This window comes from Choloepus didactylus, chromosome 14 (genome assembly GCF_015220235.1).
Source record: "Choloepus didactylus isolate mChoDid1 chromosome 14, mChoDid1.pri, whole genome shotgun sequence".
NCBI classification, from domain to species: Eukaryota; Metazoa; Chordata; class Mammalia; order Pilosa; family Megalonychidae; genus Choloepus; species Choloepus didactylus.
Genome location: NC_051320.1, coordinates 11,039,192 through 11,059,301, shown reverse-complemented (window position 1 = coordinate 11,059,301; position 20,110 = coordinate 11,039,192). Strand labels below are relative to the sequence as shown.

General features: G+C 35.9%; 1 protein-coding gene across 2 annotated transcripts in view; it reads left to right on the top strand.

Annotated features, from left to right (window-relative positions):
- Nucleotides 1-20,110, top strand: part of TCEA1 (transcription elongation factor A1) — a 38,482-nt gene that overhangs the window by 3,665 nt on the left and 14,707 nt on the right. The window contains exons 2-8 of one of the 2 annotated variants that reach the window (XM_037803029.1): nt 4,536-4,598; nt 7,633-7,738; nt 11,699-11,786; nt 15,009-15,151; nt 16,295-16,351; nt 17,375-17,529; nt 19,196-19,342. In XM_037803029.1, coding sequence (XP_037658957.1) covers nt 4,536-4,598; nt 7,633-7,738; nt 11,699-11,786; nt 15,009-15,151; nt 16,295-16,351; nt 17,375-17,529; nt 19,196-19,342 — 759 coding nt within the window. Of the gene's footprint in view, nt 1-4,535; nt 4,599-7,632; nt 7,739-11,698; nt 11,787-15,005; nt 15,152-16,294; nt 16,352-17,374; nt 17,530-19,195; nt 19,343-20,110 lie in introns of both variants that reach the window. The other variant, XM_037803028.1, reaches the window with a different exon arrangement.

Here is a 20,110-nt window from a genome sequence, read left to right as displayed (position 1 = left end):
AAAGTTTTTAATTTTGATGAAGTCTAGTTAGATTTTTCTGTTGTTGCTTGTGCTTTTGGTGCAGAATGACTACAAATTTTGAGATAATGTAGTAAGAAATAATTTCTAGTTTATAGTGATGTAGATGAGCTGTAACTCAAATATTTAAATTTAGCATTTCCTTTTTTTAAAAAATAGCATCTTGATTTTTTAAACCTTAAAACCTCATAGTAAATTGTATGAAGAAGTGTTTGAGTCAACAGAGTGTCAGAAAGGCTCACTTAAAATGCGAGCTTATGGCTGTTGGAGAATTTTGTTATGGCAGAAATAGGTAATTTGTTCTGTCTTTATGCTTCTTGGCAGTTATGTCCTATGTGTCAAGCTTACATTTGGGTACTTTATGTGGGTCATGTTACCTCATGTGACCGTTTCAACTAGAGTCCTCAAGTTTGGGGTATTATGCACACTTACATATAAAGAAGGTGTAGCCCATGTTCTTAACTGTGAATTCCCCTATTTCTCTCTCCTTCTTACACCTCCTTGAGGAAAGAGGGATGATTGTATCCTATAGTCTTTTATGAACAGAGTGCTCAGTAAAAGTTTGAACACCATGTTTCTTAAAAAACTTATTTCCATTTGCAGATATGAACACCAACGATGTAATAAAATAAGTACTGTGATAGCCGATGTTTATTTTTGAGCCAGTTCTCTGAACTTAATTTGGCTCTGGAAGTTTAGGTAGAATCTTTCTTCCTCTTGCATCATTATCCATAGAAGATGCTGCAATCTAATAGACTTGACCTTTGAGATAGGTGATGATTGGGAAAGGCTAGAAAACAGCTTCTTGTTTTAATAGTGCTATTTACCTGTTCACATAGCAAAACACATAGCAGAACTACCACTGGCGTATTATTTAGTTGCCTCTAAGTAATGGGAAACACAGCCTTCATAAGGGTCAGATATTTCTTTTCCTTGCTTTTCTACTACCCATCTGTATGACCTTAGGCAGGTCATTTTCCTTTTTTGGGTTTAAGTTCCTTTCTCTGTTTGAAGGTTTAAAGTAGATGCTAAAAATTTATGCTGGCTTTAAAGTTCCCTGAAGTCAGAAAGGGTTTCTGTCTTGTCCCTGCTATATATTCAAAACAAAACAAAACAAAGCTTGGCACATACTGTTAGTGAGTATTTGCTGAAAGACAGTGTAATGCAATTTGTTAGAACCGCAGTCACATCTCACCTTTTCTAGTTATTAATCATGTGACCTTCTGAAAGTTTCTTCTTTGGGCTTCAATTTCCTCATCTGTACAATGGGGATACTAGAGTATCTGCTGGCATAAGATTTATTGTGAAGATGAAATGAGATAATATATATAAGGTATTTGCCATGACACCTAGCACATACTAATACCCAAAGCAAGTTTGTTTTCACTGAATTAATGTATGATCATCTTTTTTTTATCAGTGTCATTCAGATCATCATAGTTTTTATTTCTTAAAAAACCTTGAGTGAAATATTCGTCTTATTTGATGAGAGCACAGCATAATTATGTGAAAGGTCATAGTTTTATCGCATGAGTGCTGCTTGTTTTTTTCCCTTCCATAGCCTGATCTCTAACCTCAGTGTCACTAGAAAGACCCAAGCAGAAAGAGAAAGTGTGACTAAATTAATACAAATCTATTGTCTGTACTTGGAAGACAACTTAAATCTTATGTCACATTGCTAATGGGTTAGAAGAATCAACTTTATATATGACAGACCGGATGATTTGAACCTTGGGGCAACTTTTTAAGGAACTGCTGGAAGTGTGATTTTTTTTTTAATCTTCCTTTTTAATTGATGCTAGGTTGGAAATGATCAGAAAGCCCATGGAGACATAGGGAGAAGTTACATGTCCATGGTAGATATAGGGTACAGTTCCACAGTGTCTTTAACCAAAGCTCTTAAGGTCTGATATATTTCGGAATTCCTAATTTTTCAGGTTTTATAAAGATAATATGGTACACACATTGTATATTATATCCCCAATGAGGGCTTTCACAATAAGTGGGCTAAATAGAACATAATAGTTTTATATCAGTTGAGATTAGGTCTTGCTGCCAAATGAGTTTATTAAAAACCTATGAAAAGGAAAACAATTTGGCAGTTTCTCAAAAAGTTAAACATAGAATTGCAATATGACCTGGCAGTTCCACTGCTAGGTATATAACCAAAGAACTGAAAGCTGTGATTCAAACATATATATTTGCATACCAGTGGTCATAGCTGCATTATGACCATAACCAAAAGGTGGAAACAGCCCTAGTGTCCATCAGCAGATGAATGGATAAACAAAATGTGGAATATCCATACAGTGGAGTATCATTCAGCCATAAACAGGAATGAAGTTCTGATATCTGCTTTAGAATAAATGAACCTTGAAGACACTGGGCTGAATGAAATAAGCCAGATACAAAAGGACACATATGATTCCACTTCCATGAAATCTCTCGAATAAGCAGATTCAGAGAAAGTAGAGGTAACCAGAGACTGGTGAGGGTAGAATGGGGGATTATTGCTTAAAGGGCTTCTATCTTGGGTGATGAAAATGCTTTAGTAATGGAAGCTGGTGACAGTAGCACAACATTGTAAAAGTAATTAGTGCCACTGAATTGTACACTTAAAAATGGTTAAAATGGCAAGTTTTGGTCTAGTGGTGTTTCCACAACAACAACAACAACAAAAAAGCAATGAAAAGTCTTTTGGTTTTCAAAGGTTTTTGGTTTTGGAATTTGCAGATAAGAGGCTGAGGACGTCACTTGCTCACAAAATGTCATACCTGTAGAAATTCTTGTTTTATGTAAATTTAGAGTCAGTGTCAGTCTCTTTAACAGCCATAATGTTTCATTGCTTTTAGCTGCTTCTAAATAAGAATTTTTAGAATTTAGGATTAGAAAGAATCTTAAACAGCAAATCATTGAAATCTTTTATAATAACCTGTTCAATAATTTCTGTTGAACTTAAATTTCTGTTTGTGAATTACTGGATTAAACTAAAATGATGGGTACTTTGCCAGAAGAAAAGTTAATACTGTTTATTCTCCATGGCCAAATCTTTAAATAGGAAAATGATAAGACTGGTAGCCTTTGTTTATATTATATTTAAGAAATAAATGATGCCTTTGATTCCATGCTTCTTCCTTTGGGGCAGATAGTGAGGGATATGCCCTAGGGCTTTCTATTTTCCTGGAATATCCTGTGTTTTCATTGAGTTGTGGAGGACCTAGTTTACACATTTTAGCATTTCAGAAATCAGGGTGAGTTCCAGGTAATGTTGGCCACATGCAGAACATCAGACCCAGCAGCTGGAAGGAAAACCCAAGAGACATTAGTGAACTCTGAACCCGAGGAATAAAAAGGTTGGGAAGGTAGGGGTGAAAACCAGTTAACTTTGCAAACTGCAAGGCTGGCCTATGGGTTTATGAACTCGTAGGAAATGCTGCATTATTGCTGCGTGGTACAATCCTTTGTGAGGTAAAAACAGATATTGTTGATTCTCAGTCAAAAGGGTAGGAGTTGGACTCTGAATATAAAGTAGTATTAGGAACACCTTAACCAATTTGTTTTGCTTGTGTTTTCCTTTTTATTATGTAAAAGGTGATAGAGATAAAAATTCTAAGTCTAAAGGAATTCTTTCAATAAGCAAAAGTAAAAAGAAGTGATAAGTGATATATAAAATACCGGTGTGTCCAAAAGCAGTACATAAAGTGAACAGTAGACTAAATAAAATATGATAGGTTAGATGAAATATGGTAGATTAAGGTGAATATTGAATTTGAATTTAGAGCCACAAGCTGTAGGTGGTGCTGTTGCTTCTCATCTGATGTCATTCCTCTGTTAACTTAAGATGGTTTCTCTGATTCTTCCAAGAGTCCTGTGTAGGTCTTTCTGAATCAACCGCATGGGAGCCTTTGACTTCAGATGGGAACTGGCAATGGACAGTCCTATGAACTTAGTATAGATCCTTAGTTTGGAATTTTCTTTCGGAGTTTGCTTTTTGCTGCTATGCAGGAACCACCGTGTTCTCTTGACAGAGCAGTGACATGGAGGGACCGCATGAGAATTCTGGCAAAGAGGTGCCCTTCTCCCGCGCTGAGTGGAGTGAGTGCTAGTGGTGCTGCCGCATGCGCTGATCGTTGCTTCCACTTCTCAGGGTTGGATCCTTGCCCAAGCAGGATTTCTCCATGGAAACTTGGGGTGTGTTGTACACCACCACACTAAGAAATGAATTTTGTATTTCTTCCTGAGATACACATATAAGCAAATACAATTGAAAATAAATTTCCACAAGAAAATATTATTACTTCATAAGTACTGGTTGTAAGGCAGTAAATGGATTTTATAATCCTCTCAGTTGCAAATGCCATTTGAAAAACACTTTATCTATATAGGCATCTACCTTTTTCCTCACATTCAGAAGTGACCCATGGTGAGTTGTTGATAGGAAAACATAAATTTACATTTCTGGTTCGTTCCTACATTAACAGTTTGGGAATTCAATATGAAATTATTTTATTTTATAGGCTGGAGCATTAGATTTGCTGAAGGAGCTTAAGAATATTTCGATGACTCTGGAATTATTACAGGTATGTGCTTGTATGTATCACAGTTTTTGAATAGGTAATTATCATAAAATACCAAAACATCTTCAATACCCATAGAAGCTTTTTACTATTCCGTTACGGGGTAAACCATTGTTAACTTCTGTGATTTTAACATAGCAACATGAAACAGTAATCTACTAAATTGCCATTAAACAAAAATGTCACCTTCCTCAAGAAGAAACAACCTGAGTCTCCAAATTGGCTGTGACAAATGAAATCTCGCTGTGAGAGGGGTATGCACTCTGGCTCTGGTTTCCTACGATTGCACGTTCGTGGTATGTAATCGATAGCTGCTGCCAGCATGAAGCTGCCTCCGGGCTGAGGGTGTCGGGTGTCATTCTTCTCCCCTTTTGAGCACTGGCCAAACATGTGCACAATTGGATGCATAGAAGTAGACATTGCACAGTTTCATTACTAACTTCCTATTGGAATGTTCCATCAAGACTAGACAGTGAAAATAAAACTTTAACAAAAGTCAAAATGTTAAAAGGGAAAGTAAATATAGTCAGTAATATGACTCTGGTTGCCTTATAGACATTTCCCATTACCTATGAATGCCTTTGATATTTCTATTCCATTAAGTCAGAATTCAGGGAAGGGTGGGGCAGGGGTATATGAACATGGTTGAAAAAAAAGCTGCATATTCATTTTCACTATTGTGTAACTGAAATTGAGCATTTCTTTGAATTATGAATGCAGTAAACTATAGTTGTATTAGCAGTATTTATGTTTGTAACTAGAAGAAACCATAAATATTTTAACTTCATCCTTGTTCATCACTCTGCCTCAGCAGCCTTGTTTCTTATTATTCTTGACTAGACACTGTCTTCCTTAGATAAGCGTGTTCGTTACAGATGCCTGTATACTTCATGTGCTTTTTTTTTGAAAGATTCTAAGCAGGTTGGTTGGCTTTTTAGTGATCAGCACGTCCTGTGATGATTAAAAACCAATCACCCAACAACACACCATTTGCTTATGTTCTCCTTATTCCTTTGCTTTGCCTCTGATCTCCCTTCTAAAGTGTGATTTTCTTTGTCACTCTGTCAGTCTCAGTCTTGAGTAACAGGTTAGTAACTCAAGTTATTTCCTCCATTCATTCAATAAAATAGGTTTTCTTCTAAAAAATTTATCTTTCTGCTCTCTTGTGTGTCTTGCTCAACCTTTCAAGACATATGACACGTGACACTCAAGCCAAACACATACTAAATTCTTGAATAAAACTTCTGTCCTGAATTTTTATGTTGAGCGAGTTGAATAATTTAGAAGGAAACCTTAAGTGCCCATTTATTTCTCTGTTGTAAAGCCTACAACAGAGGTTTCCTTCCTTTTTTTACACTGAGAATTCTTTTTGGTATTTTTTCTTCCACAGACCACATGTTTTGAAAGATTGTCTCCTAACAGCCTGTTCTTACTAAATAATTTACCTTTTTTTATTCATCATGTATAATTGGCCTGTCATGCTTTTGTGTTCTTTGAGCACAGCTTGAAAACCACAGCTGAATACCAGTGGTGGCAAAAGTATGGACTTTGGAGGTAGAGAGACCTGGGTTAAAAGCCCAGCTTTGCCAATTAGTAATAGTGTTGACGCTGGGCAAGTTATTTATCTAAACTTCCAATTTCTTCTTATTTAATAACAGTGATAATGGTTATCAAGTTTAAAAAGTCATTAGGAAGATTGAGTATGGGTGCTGCCAGCCTCATCCTGGGCACCATGTTAATTCCTGTATATTCCATGAAGTTCTTTTCTTGGAGGATAGTAAATATTCTATCAGTAGTTCTTTATTAGGGTATAGCCTTGGCAGACATTCAGAATTATGTGAATGTGGACAACTATGGCATAGAGATAATAGCCCATGAGGCCATGTCGTAAGCCAGAGGTGGCGAATAAGCAGCAGTCTAAGAAGGCCCCTAGAAGGCCTGCTTGCCCCACCCTCCTGCCCCCACCTTTTTAGCTTTTTATTTTGAAATACTTTCTAACTTAAGGACAGTTAAACAAACAAATAAATATAAACCCCATGCAGCGAAACCAACATACCCTTCTCCCCTGCCCCATACACAGATCCACCAATTTTAATATTTTGCCACATTTGCCATGCTCTTTCTATCCATCCTTCTCAGCCTATTATCAGTCCATTTTCTGAATATTTTGAGTGTAGGTTATATGCATCATGCTCCTTGAACACTTAATACTACCATGTACATTTCCTAGGAACAAGGGTATTCACTTACATAACCATCTTAGGTACATTTATCAAGTTCAAGAAATTTAACATTGATATAAAGCTTACAGTTTACATTCCAATTTTTCTGTGTCCCAATAATGCTCCTTTAAGCCTTTTCTCCTCCCTTGCTAGATCTCATCCAGAATCATGTATTACATTTAATTGTCTTTGTCTCTTTAGTTGCTCCCTCCCTCCCTCCCTCCCTCCCTCTCTCTCTCTCTCTCTCTCTCTCTCTCTCTCTCTTTCTCTCTTTGCAAACTGTGGGAACATATATACAACATAAATTCTCCCCTCTCAACCACTTTTAAGCATACCATTCAGTGGGATCAATTGCATTCATAATAGTGCAGTACCTTTACCTCATGAAGTTCATTTTAATATCTGTGATTATATGTGGATTACAGCCAAGAAAAAGTGCTTTTTAAACCTCTTTTGGGGGTAGTTTTTGAGTGTTCTTACTATAAGCGCACCAAGTGCTCTTAGAAACTGAGCCGTGCCTGTGTTAGTCACGATGGCTGCAGCCAGCCGGGCATCCTTGGCTGCATGAATAGCAGGTTGTGTGTTTGCAGATCTTCCGCGGTGAGAGCCTTGAGGAGTCCAGTGCTTTATCCGAAGATGTGTGTATCTTAAGTCTACAACATACAATTATAAGAATTCAAAAAATTGAAGTTTTTTAACATTCTAATATGGAAACAGGAATCTGGGAAAGAAGAAAAACAGGTGAAATGCCAAATTGTCTAAAATGAAACTGCTTGCACAGTTTATACAAATTTTTTTTTGTCATTGCCTTACAGTCCACAAGAATTGGAATGTCAGTTAATGCTATTCGCAAGCAGAGTACAGATGAAGAAGTTACTTCTTTAGCAAAGTCTCTCATCAAATCCTGGAAAAAGTTGTTAGGTATAATTTATCTTTCTTCTCTTACATATATTTGTGATCTGGTTTATTCAGACGGTTGTTGCAATTTTTTCTCTTTGTGAATTTAGATGTTACTGAAATCAGTGCTTTAAAATAAGGGCAAGGGAGGGTAGTTTGACGTTCTTGAGAGTTTTGCTTTTTAAATTAGATTTAGCTTTCTTGACTTTAAACAGTTATAACTGGATAATCTCTTTAAGTAAGAACACAATTAAATTTTCCCTTGACTTTCAACACTTATAACTGGATAACCTCTTTAAGTAAGAATACAATTAATTTTTTTCCCCAAGGGAAAGGTTGTACATACTTTTTGAAACTTTTTGAAATAATTTTTTAATTTACAGAAAACTTATAAGAATAATTTTAAAAACTAACATGTATTCTTTATCAATATCATTGATTTTTAATATTTTGCCATATTTTTTTGTCATATTCTCTATATATGTATGAATATACATAAACAAATTATTTTTTCTGAGCCATTTGAGACTAGGTTACATGTATCATGCTCTTTTACCCTTTAATACTTGTGTGTATTTCTTTAGAGCACATTTATTCTCTTCTGTAACCATAGTACAAAAAAATTAGGAAATTTAACATTTTTAACATTGGTACAAGACTTGTATCTGTCTACAGTCCATTTTCCTGTTTTATCAGTTGTCTCAATAATGTCCTTTATAGTCTTCCCCATACACACACATGCACCCTCTTTTATGACATGTACATTTTGAAGAATACAAGTGTTCCCACCCCTCTTTGTTTTTAATAGCATGTTCCTTATTTGGAGTTTATCTGTTGTTTTCTCATGATTAGATCAGCAGATGCCTCTGCAGTCTAAATGAGTGACATTGATTCCTTCTCAGGATGTCACATCCAAAAACGTTGATGATGCTAATTTTGGGAACCCAGTCAAGGTGTACACTGTATAGTTTATTATTTTTCCTTTTGTAACCCCTCCCCCCCAATTTAATATCCACTTTTTCTTGGCCAAACCAGTCTTTGCAGTGATGGTTGCAAAATTGTGATTTTCTAATCTTTGATTTTGTCAGTATATTTTCTTTTTTAAATAAAACTGCATCTTCTTTATTTTGTACACTTTATTTAAATTCAGAATAAAACAAAAAACCCTGACAATACACAACATCCAACCCCGTTTTCAAATGGGATGGGGCTTGAGGCCTTTCACTTCTTCAGTATTTGTAAGTCATCATTCCATTATAAGAAAGAGCCCCCCATCCCCCTCCCAAGTTTTTTACCTATTTATTATTAGCGTGAACTCATGGATTCTTCTTCTACTCAGTGAATTATAATACATTATTGTTCATATTATTTTGATACTTAAATTGTCCCAGATTTGGCTTCAGGCTGGCCCCTGTGTTCTTTTTATATGCTCTTCTCAGTTTTTCGATCACTTTCCTACATTGTGGCATGATAAGATGTACCATGCTCATGCATCTTCCTTGCCCCAGCCTTGGGATCAGCAATTTCTCTAAAGAGCTCTGGTGCCTTTCAGTGGAGAATGGTACTTAGAGACCGAGATCTGGGTGCTAAGAAAATTATATTTTGAAGTGATTGGTCTTATGTGGAAGAAAATATATAAAAACTGAACCATGTAAAATTTCAGAAACAGCAACAACAATAACAGACCTATTATAAGAACTTTCATACTAGCAAATAAAAATGAAAAAGCCTAGAAAATTTGCAAAGTCTAGTCTTAGAAAACTAAATGTAATACATGATTCAGATTTGGATTCCAGACCAGAAAAAATACTGCTATCAAGATCATTATTGGGATAATTGGCAGAGTTTGTATAAGATCTGTAGTAAGTTAACAATATTATATCATTGAGTTAAATTTACTGATTATTTACTGTGGTTATGTATATGAATATCTTTAGAAATACACTGAATTTCAGATCAAATTCTTTAATTTTTTTTCACTTACTTTAAAAAATTTGCATATTCATTAAATAAAATTTAGGAGTTGGAAGAGAAAAAAGGCCTTCTTTAGATCTATGTCTATGAATACAACCGTCAGTTAATATCTTTTTACATTTCATGTCTTTTTCCCCCTTGTGCATAGATCTTACCTCAACTATGATTTTACTTATCCTGCACTTATATTTAATTCTACCTTTTTTGAAAATTTTGTATATTTTTCCATCATCATAACTCATTTTTATTGACTTCAGAATAATCCACTGAGTGACTATTCTGCAATTTAATCACTGGCTTGTTGTTAGATTTGTTCTTTTACGTAATGGCTGTTATAACTAATGTCTCGGTAAATATCTTTCTTCCTAAAGCTTTTTCTTTAGACTGTTGGTTAGGTTTCTAGAAGACAGGTTACTGCTACTGCTACCAAGTAGCACATTTTTTAAATACTTGAGAGACACTCCCAAGCATAGACCTGTATTAATGCAGTTAATCCTCCCAGCAGTTCAGTGTGACGGGTACTGTTAAAATTCCCATTTTATAATGTGGAAACAGGCACGTGGTCAGCTGGATTGTGAGTGGCTGAACCAGGATGTGACTGCATGCAGTCTGGCCCAGCCCAGGAGTGCCGCCTGCTCACCGTGCCATATTGTGTTCACGTAGTATGAATGTTTTGAAAGGCTATTCGTACCTCTTCCTGCTCTGCCTTCTAGATGGATTGTGCCAGTTCACACTGTAGAGAGCAGTGTATGAAATCCCCCTTGACAGTATTAGATCCTTGTTAGATAGTAATTTGTTCTTGCATCACCTTTTCCTTTTAAATGCTTTTTCCCCTATTACTGTTGAATATTCCTTAGTCTTTGCCATATTCTTTAATGTCATTGTTAATCTTTATTTTCCACCCCACAATACTGTAGCACCTTTAGACATTGAATTATAGAAACTAAAAGGAGACTAGAAAATTAGTATGTGACAACTAAGACATACTCTTTAGTTATATCACAGAAGAGCTTGAATTGTATTTTAGGTTTTATAAACCTAAATTCTACAAGATAAATTCCAGAGTTGTGACTTGAATCATTCTCTATCAGTGACTGTCAAGCCAGACAGCCTACTGGAGTTGTCTAGGAAGCTTTGGCAGCCCTGATGCCTGTACCTCGCTGTCAGAGATTCAGATTGAATGGATCTGGAGTGGGGCTTGGGCATGAGAAGATGTTTGAAAGTTCCCTAGGGCATCATGATATATAGCTGAATAGAATGCTTAAGTTCTTTCAGACTCTATTCAGAGGGATGTGAAGAATTGGTAGAACTATTTAAGAAGCCCTTATTGCTTATATAGGAAGCAAAATGTCAGTAAGTTAATGCAGTAGACCCAAACATTTTCTGAACCTAGTAGCTTCAAGTCTACTTTGATGGATTGAAACATGAATGTTGCTTGTCAATCCTAATGTAATGTAATCCAACCTGTTTTACATACTTTATTTCCCAGTGTCTAGTTGTTAATCTCCTTAAGGCTTCCTAAAGCTCGTGTACTCTGCTTTACTTTACTAATCCTGGGTTATTTAAGTCTATGGAAATGTTCTTTACTCCCTATCCCTGAAATGTTTATTTATATTTTGGATGCTACTTTAAATGTTGTTACTTCATGAAAAATTATTAGAACAATATTGCTACATATGCTCTTTGCTTTCATTTTTTAAATGACAGTGGTGATATTTTTTCCATTTATTATCCTCTCCTCCTTTTTGTATCCTGTTTTTCCTTTTGGGTTCCCACTGGCATATTAATTTGTAATGCCTACCAAATGAGGGAGTTTATTTGGGAATACTGACTGAACATGCATTGTAAAAAATGCTGAAGAAATATGCTAATAGAATTGTGTGCATAAACTTCATTTGTTGAAAGTATCGGATCATAATTTTTTTGTTGCATAAATAGCATGAAAACATGCGGTATTTCAGGCCCCCCACCCCCCAATGCTAACAACTTCAGGATTTCATAAATTTTCAGATGGACCATCAACTGATAAAGACTCTGAAGAAAAGAAAAAAGAACCTGCCATGACATCGCAGAACAGCCCTGAAGCTAGAGAAGAAAGGTATCTCACTTTGCGGAAACTCAACTCATGTCGAAAGTCCTAGATGACCTCACCTGCTCCATCACTTCCCCCCAGGGTCTTTAGATCCCATAACTATACTCTTCTTTGTGTTTTCTAATCAGACAATTAGTAAACGTATGTAGCAAAATAGTCTAAGCTTCCTTACAAGATTTCCTGGAAATTTAAAAAAGAGGTAGAAGACACATAAATAAGAACAGCTTATTTACCTTGTATTGGAGAGGTGTAATTGAATGGGGTCGCTGGGGTAGGCGCCGACAGAAACAGTAATGAAGCAACCCATTAGGAATTCAAATGGTCACTTCTTCCATTTATAGCATTTCTTTTTTTTGAGATTTATTTTGGCCCTGGATCTAATTCTCCTTTTAATGCTTCTTTTTTTTCTTTGCAAATTTAGCTGTTTGTCCATAAGAACTTAAGATGGGAAGGTCAGTAATGAAGGGTTCAAATTGTTCCCCAGCTCCCATAAAACTTTAGCATTTGCTCTTCCCTATCACATATAATGAACATTGCCCTAATAGGTGTTATGCCTAGTGGATTAATGCAGCTCCTTTGTTTGGGGAAGCTTGTCCTTTAACAGTTGACTTTGATTTAGGACAGTGGTTCTCAAAATGTGGTCCCTGGAAGAACAGAGAACCTTGGAACTTGTGAGAAATGCAAATTCTTGGGCCCCACCCTAGAACTACTGAATTTGGAATTCTGGGGTTGAGGCTGAGAAATCTGTTTTGTTTTTCTTTTTAACACGTTCTTCAGGTGATTCTTTCTGATGCTCTCTAAAGTTTTAGAACGACTGCTTTAGAGCAACAGCTTCCAAAAATGAAAAATGCCTGAACTTTTTGCCTACCTAACCCACTTAGAGTCTTACAGGTATGTTAGGATGTTAAAGCTACCTATTTTAACTTTATTTTTCAGTATTTTCCCAAAGTTGATAATACACCCCTCATTTTTTAAGTGACAGTTGTTAATATCTCATACACTGTTACTTTATGTATTAGTACTAGCTATATTTCATGTTAAAAGAGATGAGCTCAAAGAAGGGTTAAACAGCAGTTATTAATAAAATTTGTTCACTTTTATTTCTAACTTTTTTGAAGTAATTTTAGACTTTTAGGAAAGTTCCAAGAATGGAACAAAGAATTCCCATAAGCCCTTAACCCACTTACCCCAATTATTTTTATGTATGTATGTATATGTATATGCGTGTATACGTGTATAAACACACAAATTTTTTTTGAACCAAATACATGTGATTTGCAGGCATTATGCCCCTTCTTCCCTTCCTTTGTGTATTTCTCAAAAACAAGGACTTTTTTTTTTACTTAAACCCACAGCACAACTATCAATATCAGAAAATTAACGTTGACACAATGCTTTTTTTCTAATTTACAGACCTTATTCATGTTTATGCAGATGTCCCATTCATGTCCTTTATTGCAAAGGAAAAAAGATTTTTCCAAAATCTAACCCAGGATCACATGTTGAATTAAGTTGTCATATTTCTTTTAGTTTCTTAAAACCAGGGATAATTCCTCACTCTTTGTCTTTCATGACCTTGCTATTTTTAAAAAGCATAGGCCATAATCAGTGAATTTTTTAACATATTTTTCCTTTGTGTTACATTCAAAGTCACTGGTTTAATACCTTGAATATATAAAAGTATAGAGAAATATTTTTAATAAATTTTAAAAGAAGAGTAAGTTTTTGGTGTTTTTTTAAATCAGTTTTATGTACTTGAAATTTAGGCATAGAGCCTGTCTGCAAGAGCATAGAATTACCCTTAAGTGATTGATACCCATCTACACACACACACACATTGAAGGAAATAAAAAGGATTGGAGAACTGAACCTGAAGTGTAATCTAAAGGAAGATGTACGGTTAGTTCTATGTGACTTGTAGCTGAGAAGGGTTATCCATCTCCAGTGCAAGAATTTGAGGAGAAGGTATTGTGGCTGAGTGCTTAGACAGGCACCAGACAGGTAAGAAGTGAGGCCAGTAATAGTGAAGCCAGAGGGGAAAAGGCTCCATTTTTCCAACTAGGCAGTTTCCATTGGTTGGGCTAGGCATTTGGCTACAGGCACAGAAGGTCGAAAACATATCATTAAAGTATTTAAAAAGAGGGATTTGGGTTTTTTTAGCTTTGGTTTGTTTGTTTATTTATCACTAACAAGTGGTATGCTACCTGCTGGGCATATAAAGAGGACTAAGTCTTAGTCCTTGCTCTTGAGAAGCTCAGTTTGGTAGGGAAGACAGTGTGAAAAGTCTTCATATCCCAAACCTGTGTAAAGATGATGCTTTGGGAACAGGGAGAAATCAGAGGAGGTGTGGGAATGAGATGATAGCACTAGAAGGTGTATGAAATGCTGTCGTGCCTACAGTTGTCTGTTGGTGAAGTTTGACAGTGGGTTATGTTCAAGGAGAAGGCAAGGAGGTAACTCCTTAAGGCAATACAGCAAATGAGATATGTAGCGAGTGAGTGTATCGTTAGTCTTTAGAAAGGTTTATGGCAAACATCTTTAATGAAAGTTACTGAAACCAGTCCCAGAAAAGCACTTTGGAAAGGACCTACTTCGGTGAGAATCTCATGTAAGGAGTTCATTAGAAGAAGTTGTCTGTAAAGTTATTAAATTATCTTAATGACCAGATTGAGTTGCTGTTTCTGGGGGGAAATTGAGCCCTTTTTATAAACTTCTCATGACTCACTTCTCAATACACATGGCTTTTACACTGAAGGGGATGTTTTAAAATTAGACCTCACTGGTTATCTTACTGGAACAGAGTTTTTCCAACACTTTTGTTTCCCCTCTAGTTTTGGTTGAGAGTTTTCATTATCTTCAGTGCCACCCCTCACCCCTCGCTTCAAAACCGAGATCCTCACTGTTCATTTAGTGTACTGAACTGGAATGGGTATTTTCTCTATTAAAAATAGTGCCTAATGTCTAAAAGGCAAATCAAGGTGAAATGCTTAGTTATTTTAAAAAAATACATGAAAATTGTCTCTCTTATCTGTACTAAATTTTTAATTTCTTTTTAATCTATATGCAGGTAAAAATATTTTTCATATAAGAATCACTGAAATACTGTATCTCATTTATGTAGGTCTCCAAATTTATTCTTAGAGAATGATGGCAATGATGTTACTTTGGGAGAGTTCTTCCTGATTTCTTTTTGTTGTGTATGTTGTGTATGTCTGTGTATTTTAGTAGCTCCAGTGGCAACGTAAGCAGCAGAAAGGATGAGGCAAATGCTCGAGATACTTACGTTTCATCTTTTCCTCGGGCACCAAGCACTTCTGATTCTGTACGGTTAAAGTGTAGGGAGATGCTTGCCGCAGCTCTCCGAACAGGAGGTAAGTTTAGTATGTGTTGTCTTCCTTCCCAATCCTTCATGCCACCACCATCTCCACCTCCGTACCTGCTGTTTGACAGGCGTCGTCCAGCTGATGGCTGCCGACCACTGCTCAGCTCTGGGTGGAGTGGTTGCTGATAGGGTCAGTGAAGGAGGAGCGGAGGGGCCATAGTCGACACTTGGCAGTGAATTCCAGGAGAGATTCCTTCTCATATACGGATGCCTTCCCTGATTCACAGGGTTTTAAAGTTTTCCACAAATATGATATCTTTTTTCTCCCCTACATTTAATCTGCAAACCAGTTCCTCCACCCCCAGAAGCAGAGTTATGGGGAGTCTTGTTTTTGGAATATTTACTTAATGTTGCTAAATATTAGTGTGGCATATAGTATGTATGTTGTGTGTTCTTAATTTCATTTTCTATTTTTTTTTTTGTTAAGTGGAAAAGACATCTTGATTTATATATGGGAGCTTAATTTAATTTGAAGTTACCCAGTCTTATTGTGTAAAGTTTTGAATTCATGATTTCATAAACAGGGATATTTATCATCTTACATAACTCATCCTTTTTCTTTTCTATTATACTAAAACATGGCTAGTTTGATCTATTTTTCTTCCTGCTCTGCCCTTTCTATTTTGATTCCCTTACTGTCTCTTTGTGTATTTTTCTTTTCTCTTTCTGGTTTCTTTTTATTTCCCTCTATCCTCTTGAAAATCTGTTTAGGAGCCTTCTGAGTGTGTCCATATATGTGATTGGCAGATGAAATGAATGTTTTCTTTGCATTCAAGCCTGAGTCACAGGAGACAAGACAGTGCTTTCTATAACTTTCTCTGCCCTCTGCTGGAGCAACCAGAATTTGTGGAGTTGTGAAATGAGGAATTGCCTGCTAGATCAGTTCCTGCCCCGCTCCTGAGGGGTAAGGAGGCAACATGAGCAGGAGTGCTGTGGATATTAGGTGAATCCCAGAGGAATCTAGTGAGTAGTAAAGGGACCAGATTCTAAGGAAGCTAAACCAAAAGGATTCTTTTTGGAAGGCAAGTGGGATCGAAGAAATAGGAGAGCAGTTTTATTTGCCCTGTATTGAAATTTTCTCTTAATATGTGAAGATGACTTATTCTTGACAATTCTTTGTTCCTGCTTTTAGATGACTACATTGCTATTGGAGCTGATGAGGAAGAATTAGGATCTCAAATTGAGGAAGATATCCTTTGTGTGTATATTCACAATTGCTTTATGTAAGCTGCTACATTAACAGTAATTTTTTTTTTCCTGTATAGCATCCAAAGTTTTATTCTACAGTTTCAGTCTCAGTTGTATTGTTGTTTTGTTGGGAAAGAGGAGGGCATCCATGTCATTGTATTCCTCCTGTTTTTCCTGTCATTCAGAGCTTTCCAAAGTAAAGCACAATGGGTTGATAGCATTTTTGTTTTTATACCTCGCAAATTGAGAATATAGCATCTCAGCTGAAGTCATGCAAAAGGACATGGAAAACACACGCACTGGTAAATGTGAAATAGGGTTTTACGTTTGGGGGAAACGCAGCAGAGCACAAACAATCCCCTGAACCTGTTATCCCTGAGAGAAGTGTATTTCAGCTGGGCACAATAGAGAGGGTTCCAGGAGAGGGGTCCCAACTAGGGGATGGGGGCATGGAATATCTGGGTGACTGGTTGAGGAAATGAAAAGGGTCTCCATAGCTCAGCCTTGGCTGTGGCCTTCTCTTCTGTTGAGAGCATTCAAACCTGCTACCCCAGTTTCTTGCTAAGCTGGAGGGGATGTGGGGGTGGAAATGAGCCTTCAGAGACATTGTGAATGGTCTGCTCTCAGAAGGCCCCCAAAAGAACCATGTAGTCACTGAGACTTTGAAAATCCTATTAGAATTCAGATTTCGGCAGCTTAAAGCTAGTAAAAGTTCAAGCTCCTTTTCAAAAATATGCTCACCTCAGGTTGTGTACCTGAATGATGTTGTGAAACCTTGTTGGTCTCTCTGCTGCTGGCATTTAACATTAAGAAAACATTGTCATTCCCAGGGTACTGGTATGATAGCCATTACTTGCCAATCACAAGGAATCGGGTAGAAGCTGCCTCGTTTTTAACTTAATCTGAATTACAGATTGTTTCTGTGAACTGCTTAGAAATTTCAGGAATTCTTATTTTGGCAGAATAGGAAATAATGTGGTCTTATCTTTATAATTTAGTCATTTTCTCCTTAATGGCCTACTACCTATATATCAAGAAATAAGGAACACGGACATGAAATACAAAAATAGAGTACGAAGTAGGATATCAAATCTTAAGGATGCAAAAAATCCAAATTTAAGGAAAAATGTACTGTGTGGGAATATTCCTCCTGACTTATTTGCTAGAATGACAGCAGAGGTGAGTATACCCGAATGTAAAATTTCCATGATGTGATTCCATGATGCCAAGTATAAATCCTGTTACGAAAGTACTGTATAAATACTATGCATATAATATATTGTTATTAGCTATTCTGATATATTTATGTATACTAGATTGATCATTAGGGCCATTAAATCTGTCGGCTGCTGGCTTCAATGCTTTGTCCCTTCCATAGCTGTACCATGATTTTTGAGTGATTGTATTGCATCACTGTCAAAAAGCCTAAGTGTTTTACTTAGAAAGGATTCATGTAGAATCAGAGAGTTGAATCTAATGGCAGATAGACTTTGTAACCTTTAAGCACTTTTCATGGTTAAACACTAAAATTTGTCACATCTTACTTTTCTTAAATTTAGATAGGCAATAATGAAGAAAACAAAATTCATAGTTTGTAGTTTTTCTACAATCTCACTATTTTATTAAGCATCCAAGAGAGTAAATTCATCTTTCTATATAGCAAGTAAAAATTGCTGTATTTTTAAAAATCATTTTTAAGCTTTACTGCAGTAATTGAAAATTGAAAATTAAAAATTAAAATTTTCCCTGAAATAGAGAAAATGGTATAATGAAATCTCATATATCCATCACCCTGCTTCATGTATTTTCAAGAATTTCATCTATCCCTTTTTTCTTTTTTCTTTTCTCCTTAGTTATTTTAAAGCAACCGTTAGATATTAGATCCTTTACCTCTGTGCTTAGGAAGTCTTTAAAAATACAATATTTTTCTTATATAACTACATTGCCATTATCACATCCAACAAAGCTAACAATAATTCCTCAGGGTTATCTAATATCTAGTTCATATTCCTGTGTTCCCGGCAGTACGTTTACTTTTTTTGTATCAGGGTCCAAAGTCTACACCATTACCTTTAGTTTGGTCTCTTAAGGTTTTTCATATTTTGTGTTACTCTAAAGCAGTTTCTTCTGCCCCTAGTTTTTCTTCCTTCATGACACTGACCTGTAGAAAAAACCAGTTCTTTTCTCCTGTAGACTGTCCCACAGTTTGAATTTGTCTGTTTCTTCCTCAGGATGTTGTTTATTTTAACTTGTTTTCCTATCTCCTGTTTCCTGTAATTTGAAGCCAGTTTGTATAGGTTTGATTGATTCAAGTTCACCTTTTTTTTTCCTTTTTGTGAAAATACTTCCTAAGTGGTGGTGTTACTTCATGTTGCATCACATAAGGAGATACATAATGTCTTGTAGCTGTGCTCTTAGCATGCTGAGATGGATCAGTGGGGTTTGGTATTGGCAGCCTGATTCCTCCCTGGTAAATTCTCTATCAGCCTTTCATTTATTGGGTTTATCTGGTGATGGTCCTTTCTTGAATCCGTTATTTCATTAGGAGTTGCAAAATGGTGACTTTTTAGGTTCTGTCATTCCTTTCACATTTATTAACTAGATTTCTTTGATAAAGAAGCACTTTACTTATAAACTAGGGCTGTTGGTCATCCTGTTGCTTTGTATAAGACCAGCAGGGTAAATGTGTATTTCTTAACTTTTTTAAGGAAAAATACTGATTTTCCACTTTCAAAACTTTAAAAATTGATTTTCTTTCTGCTTTTATTAAGCTAGTTGAGCATTAAAGCTTTAAAGATACCTAGAAAGTGCCTCTAACTGACTCGCATTGCCACCTCCCTAACAGGAAATGGCTAGCGATGAGCTCAAAGAGATGCGGAAAAACTTGACCAAAGAAGCCATCAGAGAGCATCAAATGGCCAAAACGGGTGGAACCCAGACTGACTTGTTCACATGTGGCAAATGTAAAAAGAAGAACTGTACTTATACACAGGTCTGTGCTTATTTAAAGATTATTTTCATATTAGGAATGCTTGGAGCTCTTGTTTTAAAACAAGTGGTAAAGATAATTATCAATACTTTGTTTTTTTCAAGAGGAGATGCGATCTTTTTTTTTTAATGCAATTTTATTGAGATATATTCACGTAACATAGAAGCCTTCGAAGTATACAATCAGTTGTTCATAGCTGTGCATTGATCTCCACAATCAATCTTTGAACATTTTCATTACTCCAAAAAATAAAATAAAAATTAGAATAAAAAAGAACATCCAAAACATTCCATTCTCCTCTTCCCCCCATTGTTCATTTACTTTTTTTCCCTCATTCATTGTTTTTTTAACTCCATCAAAAAAGTAAAAAACAATAAAAAAACATTTCAAACAAAACCAAAACAAAGGAATAAGAAAAAACAAATAACCTAAAATAACTACATTGCTTTCAAAATGTTTCTACCCTATCCAAGAAAATAAACAGACTATAACCCAGCAGAGGAATAAGAAAACAAATTATCTGAAATAATTGCATTTCTGCAAAGTTGTTCTTACCATACCTCCCAGAAATTAATAAAATGTAGTCATTCCTGAGCATTTCCATAACATTAAGTTTACCCTCCATAACATTTCTGCTCTTATTAGATTATCATTCCCCCTTCACTATTTGCTGTCTATCACTAGGTCCCACATTCTACAATATAAACCATTTATTTTACATTTTTTCACAGTGTTCTTATTAATGGTAGCATACAATATTTCTCTTTTTTG